This window comes from Sorex fumeus, unplaced genomic scaffold (genome assembly GCF_029834395.1).
Source record: "Sorex fumeus unplaced genomic scaffold, SorFum_2.1 ptg000063l, whole genome shotgun sequence".
Classification (NCBI taxonomy): domain Eukaryota; kingdom Metazoa; phylum Chordata; class Mammalia; order Eulipotyphla; family Soricidae; genus Sorex; species Sorex fumeus.
Genome location: NW_026606120.1, coordinates 51,332,180 through 51,347,647, shown reverse-complemented (window position 1 = coordinate 51,347,647; position 15,468 = coordinate 51,332,180). Strand labels below are relative to the sequence as shown.

General features: G+C 48.5%; 1 protein-coding gene across 7 annotated transcripts in view; it reads right to left on the bottom strand.

The window, feature by feature from the left end:
- Window positions 1-14,470, bottom strand: part of RHOT1 (ras homolog family member T1) — a 70,849-nt gene extending 56,379 nt beyond the window's left edge. For 2 of the 7 annotated variants that reach the window (XM_056126934.1, XM_056126935.1), the window contains exon 1: window positions 14,257-14,462. In XM_056126934.1, coding sequence (XP_055982909.1) covers window positions 14,257-14,332 — 76 coding nt within the window. In that variant the 5' untranslated portion in view covers window positions 14,333-14,462. Of the gene's footprint in view, window positions 1-14,256 lie in introns of all 7 variants that reach the window. The other 5 variants (XM_056126936.1, XM_056126938.1, XM_056126941.1 and 2 more) reach the window with 4 other exon arrangements.
- Window positions 14,471-15,468: the final 998 nt, after the last annotated feature.

Below are 15,468 nucleotides of genomic sequence, written 5' to 3'. Positions count from 1 at the left end.
AAAGCCATGCTGGGACTTCTACAGCCCCCACCCTGTCCTCTTCAAAACTACTTTCTTTTCTTTTCTTTTTTTTTTTTGCTTTTTGGGTCACACCCGGCGATGCTCAGGGGTTACTCCTGGCTCTGCACTCAGGAATTACTCCTGGCGGTGCTCAGGGGACCATAGGGGATGCTGGGGATCGAACCTGGGTTGGCCACATGCAAGGCACACGCCCTACCCGGTGTGTTATCACGCCAGCTCCCTAAACTACTCTTGTGCCGCGAATTTGATATAAATGCCCGACAACAGAGAAGTGGATAAATAAACTGTGGAATGGAGCTGGGGAGGGGATACAACAGGTAAGGCACCGGCTTGCACAGAGCTGACCAAGATTTGATCCCTGGCACCCCTGATGGTCCCCCAAGCAATGCCAAGAATAATCCCCGAGCACAGAGTCAGGAGTAAGTCCTGAGCACTCCTGGGTATGCTCCCCCCCCCCCCAAAAAAAACTATAAACCGTGAGGGGAACAGGGTAGAGAAATAGTACAGGAGGTAAGGAGCTTTGCCTTGCATGCAGCTGACCCTAGTTTGATCATCAGCTGGCACCATTAAAAAAAGGAAAAAAAATCTAGGGCCTAGGTCATGACCTCAAGTGCCTATGATCCACGTGCACCTGAGGCAATCCTGGCAGCTCTACAATCCCTGGCATCACGAGTAATTTTCCACCTCACCACAGTGAGGCTTACATAAGCACTACAAAAAGGGGTGCGATGCCCAGGAAGCACCGAGCGCCATGGCCAGGAGCAGAGACCTCAGGCGAGCATGTGTGAGCACCAGCTCAGTGAGCAGGCAGCTGGGTGTGCAAGCCCCACAACATCTTGTGCTGATATCGCAGCGCAGCTGGGCCCATGAGTGACCCCTGATCATGACAATGCAATGGAGGGGTGTAGGACATTTTCAAAGTAAATAAACGGGGCCAGAGGGTAAGGCGCTTGCCCGCAATACTCATTTGACCTTGGTTCGATTCCCACCACATATGCTCCCGAGTACAGAGCCTGGAGGGAGCCCTGAGCACCACCAGGCATGGCCCCCAAACACAAAACAAAAAGTAAATTTTAAAACAAAAATTCTGAAATGTTTCTGCTCATCTTGCTTCTAAGGGGAAAAAAAAAGTTGAAATTGCCAATTGCTGATATTAAAAGTAGGTGTGAGGTAACCAAAAATGCCTGTGGTTTTCCCCCAGCTCTGGGCACAGATCCCTTAGAATTTCCTGAGTGATGGGAGTGTCTTTTGTTCTCCTCAGGGAGCCTCTTCAATCATCCTCAGTTTACCTTAACAAGGTGACTCACTGAGCCGGTGGAGGGCCAAGATCAAATCAGGATGGAACCTGGCTGCCAGAAAAATCAGTAACGTGGGCAAGAGTTGGAAATTTCAGCTCCATCCCACAGCTTCCAGGGAGAAGGGAGGCTGCCAGACTCAGCTCAACTGTGTGTCCAGTGATTTAAACAACGTTGCCTATGTGCTCTGAGGCCCCACATGAAAGCTCTAGAATCAAAGCGCAGCAGTGCATCTAGCTTGGTGACATATCTACGCACTGGGAAGGTGGCACCTCCTAACTTCACGGGGACAAAAGCACTTTATCCTGTGTTCAGTGATTAAAGCACATCTTGCATGTGTGAGGCCCAGGGTTCCATCCCAGGTACTGCAAAAGGAAGGAAGGAGGAAGAAAGAGGTCGGTCCTGTGGCCCAGAGCTCTCCTTCTAGACTTGGCTCTAGGTACCTCTTCACGTGGTTGTTCATTTAAATAATCCTTCAGCATAGCATTTTCCTGAGTTCTGTGGGGCTTTTTTCCTTTTTTGGTTTGATTTTGGGCTAACACCTGGAGGTCACCTCTGATGGGACTCAAGGAACAACAAAGTAGTGCCCAGAATCGATCCCAAGTGAGCTACATGCCAGGCAAGCAGGCATCCTCCCTGCTGTACCATCTCTGTGGCTCCAAGTTCTGTGAATTATTCTAGTGAATTAACTGAACCAGCAGAAGCTGTGGGCAGTCTTGAATTTGCATCCGGTCAGGAAGAAGTATTCCACCTCCCACTGGAGTTTCCAGTACCAAAAAATGGAGGGAAAGGGGTGTGGAAATGGAGAGAGACAGAGAGAGAGAGAGAGAGAGAGAGAGAGAGAGAGAGAGAGAGAGAGAGAGAACACTTGCTCTGTATGCAGCTAACTCCAGTTCAATCAACCACTGGCACTACAGGATCCCCCAAGTTCAGAACCCAGAACAGTCCCCCAGCACCTCTGGCAGTGGTCCAATAACACCTCCCCCAAAAGGAAAAGGGTGTAGGAAAGGGCAAGAAAAAAGGATGGAATTATTCCCAGAAGTCTCAAAAGAGTCATGAAAAAGCTCATGCTTTGGACGCTAGAAGGAAATGCATAGTCAATTAAGACATGTGCTTCCAATGAGCTGGCCGTGCGAGCATGAGGTGTGAGGAGGACCCACCAGCGCTGCCCGAATGCACCAACCATCCATCATCCAGCAGCTCTGTCCTTGCGACCCGCTCCCTCGCCACAACAAGCTCCAGCTCACCAAACAGGAGCCAGGTATGAGTGCAAGTTCCACAGCACCAAGCAACACAGGGGCACCCTGGAAAGCGTCCCAGCTGAAAACGCATGCAGCATGGCCAGGCGTGAGACTCTCAGCACTGCAGCAATGAAGAATACCTGGACAAGGACTGCTGATGCACCCTTGGTGAAAACCTGTCCTTCCCTACCAGTTATTGCGTGAATCTCCCAAAAGACTGTAGCACTGTAGCACTGTCCTCCCGCTGTTTATCGATTTGCTCGAGCGGGCACCAGTAATGTCTCCATGGTGAGACTTGTTACTGTTTTTGGCATATCGAATATGCCACGGGGAGCTTGGCAGGCTCTGCCATGCAGGCGGGATACTCTCGGTAACTTGCCTGGCTCTCTGAGAGGGATGGAGGAATCGAACCCAGGTCAGCCACATGCAAGGCAAACGTCCTGCCTGCTGTGCTATCACTCCAGTACCTCAAAAGACTAAGGAACAGAATTTCACTGTCACTTACAGGAAACTCAACAAGGGCAGGGAATGTCTTTCGTACAGCTGAGTCCTGGAGCCCAAGCAATAGTACAGTGAGCAAGGCCTTGCACGCGGCTGACCCAGGACTGATCCCCAGCGCAGGGCCAGGAGTGACCCCTGAGCATAGCCAGGTGTGGTCCAAACAAAAAACCTGGAACCCTGCTCCATGCCAAGTATGCACTCCTCTCCTCAGAGTTATCTCTCTGCCCTCTCTCGCTCTCTCTCCCTCTCTTTCTCTTTCCCTCCCTCCTTCCCTCCTCTCATTTCTTCTAAAACTCATTAGGGGGGGAAAAAAAGACAATAAAGGGCTTAAGGTGCTTGTCTTGCAGGCAGCTGACTCCAGGTAGGGACTGACCCCAATCCCTATCCCCAGATGGTCGGTCAGCATCACTGTGTGCCACCTGGAGGCCCCAGCACCCCATCCTCTGACCCAGCACCGAACTAATACTAGGTCACAACCCCCTGCCCCCCATCTCTGTTCTCCCTGAGCACCACTTGGAAGATAGACCCCCCAAAAAAAAGAGAGGGGGGGGGGGAAGAAAAACCTCAGCAGAACTACTTTTCCCGGCCTCAGTCGCTTTCTGCTTTTCTCATGGAACCCCTAGAGTTTGCAAGAATATTCTCAGAAGAGAGACCAACAAATTCTGAGGAAATTTAGATTTCTTCAGCGGTCGGGTCATCAGGGCAGTTCTAGCTGGCAGGGCAGCAGCAGGCTCCTTCCAAAGTCCAAGCCTGCTGCCCAGTGTGTCCACAGGGCATGCGCGAGGACAGGCAAGGGCACACCCCAAAGGCAGGCGGCGCTGGGAAGCCTCTCGATAGCTAAATCACCTCGTTTCCCTCCCACCACGAACTCATGCACGACAGCAGCACCAAAGAGTGGGAATAATCCAACTTGAATTACTCACATCACAGAACATGGCTGAGTGTGATGTTTCACTTACTCAGCCATATTCCCCTTCGTCTCTTATAGAATCTGAGGCAGTTTAGCATTCACGAAAGGATCCAATTATTCTGTTTCTAAAATAACTGTGTAATACAAGTTCTTCAAAAACAAAACAAAACAAAAAAGCACAGGGCCTGGGGAGGTGGCTCAAAGGGCTGGAGCATATGCCTTGCACGCGGGAGCCCCAGGTCCAATCCCCAGTTCCATTTGGTCCCACAAAGCAATGTCAGGAGCAAGCCCCAGGCACAGAGCTGGGAGTAATTCAAAAGCCCTGAGTCAGTTGTGGTCCAAAAACAAATAAAATAAAACAACATGATTCTCTCCCACATAAAAACCCAAGAGACTTCCTTTTTAAAAAAAAGTCCAGGGCCTGAGAGATGGTGTAATGGGCAAGCAAGGCACCACAAACAGTTCCCCAGCAATGCCAAAAGTGACCCCTTTGCACAGGGCCTGGAGTAAGCCCAGAGTATGCTGGGTGTGGTCCCAAAACCAACCCTCCCCTCCTCCCCAAATCCAAAATTAAAGCGAGAGAGTCAGATTACAGAAACTGGGAAAATGGGGATATTTTCAGTAGCATCACTTTAGTTTCCTTCTAGGAAAGCTGTCAACTGGTAACTACTTTAATGAAAGATGAAATAAATATATTTTAGTTAAAAATTGCTTCATTCAGCCAGAAAGATAGCATGGTGGATAGGGCACTTGCCTCGCATGCAGCTAACCTGGGTTCAGACCTGAGCACCTGAGCAGAGACCCAGGAGTAAATCAGGAGCACTGAGTGTGGACCAAAAATAAAAGCTTCACTGACTTTTTGCTTTGTTTAAGTCCTACCTAACCTCCAGCGAGGCTATCAACCAAAAAAGTAGTACATTCAACTCTAAAACTGTGTCCTGAGTACCACAGGGTGTGGCCCCAAAACCAGATAAATTAAAATTAGTCCCTTTTAAGTAAACTATAAATGTGACTTAAATGTAAGGAAAACATTTTAGAATGTTACTTGGTTTGGGGGACTGGAGCAATAGCACAGCAGGTAGGGCATTCGCCTTGTTCGATTCCCCTGCCCCCCTCGGAGAGCCCAGCTACTGAGACTATCTTGCCCGCACAGCAAAGCCTGGCAAGCTACCTGTGATGTATTCAATATGCCAAACACAGTAACAAATCTCACAATGTTACTGGGCCCACTCTAGCAAATCCATGAACAACGGACAACAGTGACAGTGACTTGGTTTGGGTTTTTTTTTTTTGTTTGTTTTGGTTTTTGGGCCACACATGGTGATGCTCAGGGGTTACTCCTGGTGACCCAGGAAACATATGTGGATGCTGGGGATTGAACCCAGGTCAGCTGCGTGTCTTACCCTCTTAATATTACTCTGGCCCAGATATTACATTTTAAATCGTTTCAATAAGCCTGAAACCAAAAGACCCCTAGTGGGGTGAGGGCTCGAATGCTTTGCATCATGTGGAAGGCCCGGTTTATCCCTAGTACTGCATGGATCTCTGAGCACGGCTAGGTGTGAGTTGGGAAAAAAACAAAACCTCTGGGGGAAAGGCCCATGGGTGGGGGTGACCCAACCTGGCACTGCCTCCCCCAGCATTGCTGGGTATGACCCTGGTGGCCCCAGAAAGCTGGACCTGAGCACTGCCACATCACTCCACACTAGCACTAGGTCAGCTGCAGTCGGGTGGGCCAAGTAACAACAGGAGTAAGGGAGCAGGTCCTGGGTTCCCTGAGCACTGTGAAGAAGCTCCTCCTGTCCTGGGGATGGGGGGAGAACGAGGGGAGGGCACTACTTTCTTTGGCAGGGAAGGCACGCCCTGTAGTGCTCAAGGGACCAGGCAGTGCCAAAGATTAATCATGGGCCTCCTGCACCCAAAGCATGCGCTCCAGCCCACTCTCAGACCCTCAAAAAACTTCACATTTGGGACCAGAGCAATAGTGCAGTGGTTAAGGCGTTTGCTTTGCACGCGGCTGACTCAGGCTGGATCACTGGTGTCCCAAATGGTCCTCTGAGCACTGCCAAGAGTGATTCCTAAGTGCAGGGCCAGGAGTAACCCCTGAGCATGGCAAAATGTGACCATCCAAAAACAAACAAACAAACTTCACATTTTTAACTGCCCCAGAAAATAAAAATGATTCCCACAAAGAAACAAAATTCTAAGATCTTCTCTAAAATTGGTATGATTATGATACCAGTTTAAATAATATGTAAATATACCTTCCTTGTTATAATACAATTTAATAACTTTATAATAAAATATAAATATTAATGCATTTTATATGAATACTAAAAGGTCAAGACAATGACCTCTTGTTAGGTCTTCCCAGTGGTCTCTGTTTCCTCTATTTTGCCTGACACAAAATCAAAGTGAACTATAAACACAAAAAGCACAGCCACAATTATCCCCCCGGTCTTCCCCAGGCCTCTGATTCAGTGCGACACATGTTATAGTCCCATCTGAGGCCCCTTGCTTTTAAATAGGTCATCCATGAGAAGCATAGTTCATCACGGTAAAACAAACTGTCTTTGTCTAAAATTTCTTTGTCTTCCCATCACATCTTCTGAACATCCAGCTCTCAACGACAACAAATCCCTAACACTCATGAAGCAGAACAACATTCTCTGGAATGACCACCTTCCCAACACGCTGGCCGTGTTTCTTGATGATAACACCCTTTGTCTCAAGCAGCAAAGGAAAAGAGTTCTTGTTTTTATCTGCTTCTGTATTAAGAGGCCTTGTTGGTTCTTCCTAAATTAATACGATGAGAATTAATAGGAAGGATAGTGATGCTGGAGTTATAATTTTAAGTGGAAAACTTCAGCACTGGGTGAAACGGATGAGCTCTGTTTAAAAAAAAAACCATCAACTATACAAAGATAAAGACTGTTGCAAAACAAACGCTGTAGGCTGTTCCTCTCCTTCAAACCAGCGTCCAACAGGGTTCAGGCTTCAAACTAATGCCCCCCAGTCTCCAGTTTTGGAACCAGGACTCAAAAGCAAGTGAGGAACAGGTCTCAATACACACATCAGGATGACTTAGAATAAACAGTCTAGGACCAAGGATGCTTCAACCAAGGTATTCAATATAACTGAAACTGGAGCAAATAATCTTCAAATACTGTTTCAACAAAAACTGAACAAGGGGCCGGAGTGACAGCACAGTGCATAGGTTGCTTGCCCTGTACGGGTCTGGCTCATCACTGGCACCACATATGGTTCCCTGTGGCTACACAGAGAGAGAGAGAGAGAGAGAGAGAGAGAGAGAGAGAGAGAGAGAGAGAGAGAGAGAGAGATACTGTTTTTAAAGTATCACGCAAAGTTTTTTTAAAAAATAAATACTAGCTTACACCTGAAAAGTCTTTCTTTCCCCAACCCTTTCAAATCTCTAAGATGGCCTCTGGCGTTTCAAGGAGAAAAGCTGACCTTTTTTTGGCAAGGACAATTCCTGGCTTGCAAAGACATGAAATGGGCAATGTCACCAAAGGGCAATGTCACTTGTCTACTTTAATGACAGAACACAGAATCTCCAAGACAAAAGAAAGTTCAGGACATGGGACAAGAAACTAAATGCCACATACTCAAATTCTAACTTCTAGCAAGTACAGCTGGGTGTGGTCCCCCCAAAAAATACCCGAAATAAACATTAGATTTAAGAAAGAAAAAAAAAGGTTTAAGAAAGGAGAGCTTGAGACTAGTTGTTGTGGGAATCAGAAAAGTTTGAATAAACAGAACTAGCTGGATTTATTTACTCATCAACTATTAGATTGCCTAGTTTGTGTCATGTCTATTCAAGGCATTAGTGATATAGAAATAAGACAAATTCCCTAGCCTCAGAAAGCAAATTCCCTAACCCCAGTGACAGGATAGTGAATAAACTTAGGGCAGTGGGAACACTGCCTTGGTCAGCACCTCTGAGGAAACAACAAAGGTCAGAGCAGGAGCCAGACTGAAGCAGGAGCCAGATTTTAAAGAACCTGGTAGGCCTACGTTTAAGTCAGGATTCTGGGGTTCCTCTTCAAGCCCATGTTCTCCCTTGAACACACATCTCGCTTGCTTACTTCTACTCTAGAGAAGTCTGTGCTTTCTCTTGAACACGTATTTCCCTTCCTTCTCTCCTCTCATCTCTTTCTAAGCAAGTTTCCCTCAAAAAACAAAAACAAAAAAACCACCTTGCTCCACTGAAAAAATTACATAAGGGGCAGGAGTGCAGCAGATAGGTGTTCGCCTTGCCTGTGGCCAGCCTGGGTTCAATCCCTGGGAAGCCATATGGTCCCCGGAGCACTGCTAGGAGTGATCCCTGCACCCTGAATCAGTGGCCCTAAAACAAAAATAAATAAATAAACAAATAAATAACAGTTAGGACTTTGGGGACCAAGCATGTAGCTTAGTAGCTCAGGATATGCCTCATATGGACAAAGGCCATGGGTTTGATCTCTAGCACGAATAGTTAAGAGTTTATTCTCAGTAAAAGCAAAAATTTTAGAAATGGGTAACAGGGTCTGCAGCATTTTTTAAGATGACTCGCGCTATCCCAGAAAAAACAAAAACAGAAAGAATCAAAAGCAGGGAGACCAGCCAAAGACATAGTTCAGAAGCCCAGGTCAGATTCACCTGGAGGGGCTGGAGCAATAGCACAGCAGGTAGGGCATTTGCCTTGCACGAGGCCGACCCGGGTTCGATTCCCAGCATCCCATGTGGTCCCCTGAGCACCGCCAGGGTAATTCCTGAGTGCAGAGCCAGGAGTAACCCCTGTGCATCGCCAGGTGTCTCACACACACACACACACACAAACCCAGATTCACCTGGAGCTTGGACTAGTTTGGCAGAGGCTTCCATGATAAACGAATGAATCCCAGCCAGACAAACTGGGAAAGAGCTGCCAGAGTCACGGCAAAGAGAGTAGCAGTTGCACTTCACAATAAAACCCAACCAGAACACCAGTATCCTCCAATTTAATTCAAAAATAAGACTTCACTAAACTAAGTGTGCTCTTTCTACGTAGCTACATGATTTAGAGAAACGAGTTTAATTTTATTTTTATCATAATTTTATTTTATCTAATTTTATCATAACAGGTTATTTCTAAGCTGACTAAATGAAAATCTAGTTAATAACAAATTCTGGTCAAATAATCTGTGAGGTTTTGTTTGGTCTTGGGCCACATCTGGTGGTGCTCAGGACTTACTCCTGGTTCTGTGTGAATAACTCCTGATGATGCTCAGGGGTCCTTATGGGGTACAGGGGATGGGGGAATAAAACCTAGGTTGGCCACATGCAAGGCAAATGCTCTAACCACTCTACTATCACTCCAGGCCTATGTCCAATCAATTTGATTCTGAAAAATTATAATTTGAAAAACTAAATCTCACGTGTTGGCATTTTAAAAGATTTTTTACAATTCTATTTTTTAAATGGTGATTGACTTTCTTGTTTTGGGGTCATATTCAGTGGTGTGTGGTTTTAGTTTTTGGGTCACAACCGGTAAGTCCCAGTGATGCTCAGGAGTTACTCCTGGCCCTGTACTCAGGGATCACTCCTGGTGGTGTTCAGGGGAGTGCTGGGGTGCCAAATGGGGGACCAGGTATCAAACCTGAGTCAGTTGTGTCACAAGGCAAGTGGTCTACCCACTGTACTATCACTCTGGCCCCAACTTTTGAGTATTCAGTGGTAGTGTAAATGATTTTTGATATGTTCAATAATTAAGATAAAGGTGTCAAAAATACTTAAAACACTCTGGCTTTCTTTGCAAACAAATATCTTAAAATTCATAAATAGTCTAACTTCTCTGATATAGCATTAAATAGACTAAGCAATTAGCATAGAAAGAAGTGGGTCAGAAAAGATCCATTTTACCCAAAAAAGTATTAATACAGGCTTAGTCAGCAGACTGTGGAAACAATTCACAACTATTTCCAGCTTCAGGGAATGAAGTTGCTGCTACCTGACCACTTCAGGGTCAGGCCATCAGCATCAGGAAAACATCCTGAGAAAAGAGGCGAGGGCCGCAGAGATGGTCCAGCTGGTCAGGCCACAGAGGCAGTAGGGAAGGGAAGGCCGCAGAGACAGTAGAGCAACTAGGGAGTTTGCCTTGCATGCAGCTGACCCAGGATTGATACCCGGCACCCCACATGATCCTTTAAACCACCAGGAGAGGGGCTGGAGCGATAGCACAGCGGGTAGGGCATTTGCCTTGCACGGCCGACCCGGGTTCGAGTCCCAGCATCCCATATGGTCCCCTGAGCACCGCCAGGGGTAATTCCTGAGTGCAGAGCCAGGAGTAACTTCTGTGCATTGCCAGGTGTGACCCAAAAAGCAAAAATAAATAAATAAATAAACCGCCTGGAGAGATCCTTGAGTAGAGTCAGGAGTAAGCACAGTCACATGTGGCTCCCCCTCAAAAACAAAAACAGAAACCCGGCTATCCAATTCCAAAGAAGAATGCTCTTTCTCTTCGCCTTTCTCATTTTCCTCAGTTAACCAATCAGCTTAAAATTACCACCGAATTACTGGAACTATGTTTTCTGTTTTGTTTTGTTTTGTTTTTTTCTGAAAAACTGGTCTTCTAAGAGTCCGGAGATAGTTCAATGGGCTGAGCACATCTTGCAAGTGGAAGGCCGGGTTCTGATCCCCAGCATCACCTGGTCCCTGAAATACAGCTGGGAGCAACCTCTGAGCAGGGGCCCAGGAGCAGCCCACAGCACTGGGAGTAGCTCCTGAGCACCACCTGTGCCTCCTTCCAAATAAAACAACCAAAAGGCTGGTTTTGGATAGATCCACGTGTTAGACCAATACACAGTCTTTGTCGATTTATGTCAGTTTAGAACAACTAGAGTGACAATTACTGTCAGACATTTACATTCAATCTCTAAAAGGAATGCTTCAAACATTTCCCCCAAAACAGCTCAATGTTAAAATGACACAGTTGAGCCAGGGAGAAAGCTCAACCAGCTGGAGTTCATGCTCTGCGTGCAGGAGGTCCAGGTTTGGTCCCCAACACCACATGGTCCTCTGAGTACCACAGAAGCAGCCCCCTGAGTGCTAGCAGTTAGGGCACCAGAACCAAATAAATAATAATACGGCAGGAACCGAAATGATAGTACAATGGGGAGGGTGTTTGACTTGCATTCAACTGACGTGGGTTCGATCCCTGGCATCCCATATGGTCCCCCAAGCACCATCAGGAGTAATTCCTGAGGGTAGAACCAGGAATAACCCCTGAGCATCATCAGGTGTGATCCAAAAAAGCTAAAAATAAATTAATGAATAAAATACAGCATATTTCAAACAAATGCAACACTTTAAAATATTTTTTAGACATGGAAAAGTCTCATATGATAGCTGGACTTTTGGCATAACTCTTTTGGAGGGGTGTACAGGTTTATATTATCTCTCTAGCTCAAGCACGACCTAAAATTTTCGCATGTCCTTTCTTTCACAATAAAAAAGACTAATTTAGGGGCTGGAGCAATAGTACAGCGGGAGTGGGGGGGGAGGGGGAAGCATTTGCCTTGCATGCAGCCAACCCAGATTCAATCTCCAGAATCCCATAGCACTGCCGGGAATAATTCCTAAGTACAGGGCCAGGAGTAACCCCTGAGCATCACCAGTTGTGAACCAAAGAGCAAAATAAAAAATGAAAAAGACAAATTTGGACACATTAAGTAAAAATTTTCATTTTAGAAAATGCGGGACAGTTTGTAATTTTTCTAACAAATTATGAACTCTTTCCTGTATATCTAAATAAGTAATTCTGTTAACATTTCCATTTTTTTATTCTGGTTTATGTGTCACACTTAGCAGTGCTCAGGGCTTACTCATGGCTCTGAGCTCAGGGATCACTCCTAGAAGTGCTCGGAGGGACCACATGAGGTGTGAGGATCCAATGGGGGTTGGCTGTGTGCAAAGGAGGTACCTTACACAGCATACTGTATCTCCAACAATCTTTTACCTTTTTGTTGTTGTTCTGGGACCACAGCCAGAGGTGCTCTGGATTCACTCCTGTCAAGGTTTGGGAGACCCTATCTGTTGATGATCAAATCTGGGTCAGCTGCATGCAAGGCAAGGACCCTACATCATCCCAGGCACCAATAACATCTTAACTTTAACATCCTAGGGGCAGGTGGCAAGAATTCAGCAGGTGGGGTGCTTTCCTACCCAAGTTCCATCCCCAGCAGGAAGAGTGATATGTGAGTTCAGAGCCAGGAGTAAACCCTGAGTACTACTGGGGTACGGCCCAAACCAGTCCACCACCAAAAACTAAATATATATTTAGCAGATATATAGTATTTCTATTTACATGTTTTACAAAGTGATTATATATAACTGCTTCCTACATTCAAATTTAAAAACAAATGTAAAACTATTGTCTTTAAAAATATTAAAATTATTATAGGACTATTTTATGACACAGATAAATATAATCAGGACTTTTTTTTTGGGGGGGTGGGGGTAATTAGGCCACACCCCAGTGGCTCTCAGGGCTTACTCCTAACTTTGAGCTCCTACATCTGGTGAGACTACAGAACAATAAGGGTGTCAGGGTTCGAACCGTGTCCACTGTGTGATGGCTCTAAGCCCAAATATAATGTTTTTTAAAAAGCTGGTTATTGGGACTGGAGCAATAGTAAAGCAGGTAAGGCGTTTGCCTTGCACTGAGCTGACCCAGGTTCACTGACCAGCATCCCATATGATCCCCTGAGCATTGCCAGGAGTAATTCCTGAGTGCAGAGCCAGGAGTAACCCCTGAGCATCACTGGGTATGACCCAAAAAGTCAAAAAAAAAAAAAAAGGCTGATAATCTACTCACTTTCACTACCATGCTCCCACTGCTCTGGCATGAATCATATGTTAAATAACACCCCCCCCACCCCCAACTTTGTCAAGGAAGTCCAGCAAAATTCAGATTAGGATACAGTTACAGGGCTGGATAGTACATCTGGCCGGGCCCTTGTTTTGCACGAAGCAGGCCCAGGAGTGATTCCCGGCACCCCATAGTTGCCCCAGCGCCATGAGAGCTGATCCCTGAGTACGGACCCAGGAGGAAGTCTTCAACACCTCCACCAGGTATGGCCCAGAACCAAAAAAAAAAAAAAAAAAAAGTACAGTTATTGAGACTCAAACTCACAAAGGGTTTCCCTCCGGGTGGGCACCATCCTAGGGAAGCGGAGGGGTCTTTCTAGAACGGACTGGATGATTAGAATAGAAACTTCAAGAGAGCAATGCAGAGCACTAACAACTGTACCTCGAAAACAAACAATAGCATCCTGCTCAGCCCACTTTCTTCTTATTTTAGCCCTACCGCTTGAGTCATGTAACTTGCACAGCGCTGTCAAGAAGTCCCCACTGTTCCGTCCCCGAGCCAGCGCGGGCTTCCCCAGGGGTTGGCTGGGAAAGGAGAAATCTACAAAGCTGCGGGGTGTGCGCGCCCCTGTGGGCCCCCGCGCGCGCTGGCCCCATCACTGACCCTACGAGCAGCTCTGCGATCAAGAAAACACTAACGGGAGGCCGGGGTGAAGACCGCTTTGGGGACCACCAAACACTGCCCAGCGACAGGCCTCTCCCGAAGAGCATCATTCATTCCGACAAGTCGCTTAACTTTGAAGCTGAGAGTCCATGGGGGGGGGGGGGGGGGGGAGGGAACAGAGTGTGATGATGAAGAAACGAATCCAATGCAAACTCAAAAAAAAAAAAAAACCACGCTAAAAAAGAAAAGGGCTTCCTACTTGAATGTCAATGCCCCCGGGGAAAAAATGACTGCGAGAAGAGGCGGGGTGGGGAAGGAGAGAGGGAGAGAGAGGGAGAAACAGAGGCAGAGGGAGAAACCTGACCTTGCCCACAAGTCCAAGAGTTTCCGCGCCCTTCCCACTAGGCTCCCCGGGCAGCGGCTCACGCCATCCCCGTGGGTCAGCCCAGCACCTGGCCCGCGGGGGACGGGGAATCTCGGGCACGCAGGACGGGAGGAGGGTCTGGCCGGGGCCGAGGCCCAGGAGGAAAGGGCTCCGGGAGCGGAGCCGCGGCTCCCCGGAGGGCCGGGCGGGCCGAGGCGAACGGGGCCACGGCCGGGAGGGGGTGGGCAGAGGGAGGTGCAGGCAGGGCCCGGGGAGCCGGGCGGATGCGGGCCAGCCCGGGGGGCCCGCGCCGAGGGCGAGCGAGGCCTGGAGGGAGGGCGGCGGGGATGCCCGGGCGCCGGCAGGCCCGCGGCGGCAGCGGTGGCCGGCGCCCAGCCGGCGAGCGGACTCACGTTCTCCCACCAGCAGGATCCGCACGTCTTTCTTCATGTCGCCGGCTCGGAGGGGCCGGGCTCGGCCCGCGCGCATGGAGCGGACTCCTCTCGCCGGGAGCGCCCAGCCTGCCTCGCCGCCCCGCCCGGGCCGCCTCCCCGGCTGCCTCCCCAGCTCCGGAGCCCGGACAGCGCCAGCTCCGCCTCCTCCGGCTCGGCGGGCGCGGCGGCGGCGGCGGCGGCGGCGGCGGCGGCGGCGGGGCGGACGGGGCGCCGCGAGGGACACGCGCCGGCCGAACGCGAACGCGCTCCGGGCCCGCGCAGCGCCCCCACCGAGCCGGGTGCTGCAGCGCAGGCCCGGGGAGCCTCGCCCACCGGGCCGCTCTGCGCCGGGAAGCAGGGCTCACGAAGTAAGCTCCTCGGGATCGCGGAGTTCGTGGGGCCACGCAGCCGCTTGGCTGGTTCCAGGTGTTGAACAGCAAAAGGACAGGAATTTCTTGCCCAAGGTCACAGAGCCAGAGCTGGGCGGTGACTCAGGGCGACTCACCAAGCGATAAGCCCCAGGAGGGCAGTGACCTCTAGCTGTTTCAGCACAATCCCCACCTTGTCAGATTTAGCCTTCAGAAATACTCGCTTGAAGCATGATTACACCCGGATTTAGCCCTGTCGGCTAACCAAAGCTCACTATGCTAACTGCATTTTGCCTGTGATATTGACACGATTCTAAGGAATGAGGTTCTCTCCCCCCCCCTTTTTTTTCAAAGTCGTGTGTGTAAACACATCTTTGAAGCGCCCTAAGTAACTTCTCTCTCTTTGTGGCATCAGGGAAGGTCTAATAAGACCTTCTCTTTTCTCTTTTCTCAGGTTGCCAGAGGGCTACCGTGCACAAAGGTAGCTGGTTTTTGTTTGTTTGGGGGCGGTGTTCAGATCTGAGTCCTTGCTCTATGCTCAGGGACCAGATGAGGTGCCCCGGATCGAATCCAGCTAAGCTGTGTGCAAGACAAGTACCCTCGCGGGCTCTAGTGTCACTCCCTGATTTTTCTAACTAGCCTTAATTGCTTCCGTTACCTTTCCAGCTTGTAAAATCATTGCTTAGATTCCAAGGGCTGTAACAGTGTTTGGTACCCAGTGAGGGGGCAATTTCTGCATAATTACCTTTTTTTTTCTATCTTAAATATTACATAATAAATGTCAACGGGAAAGAAATGTGCATAATGCCAATCCCTCTTTCTC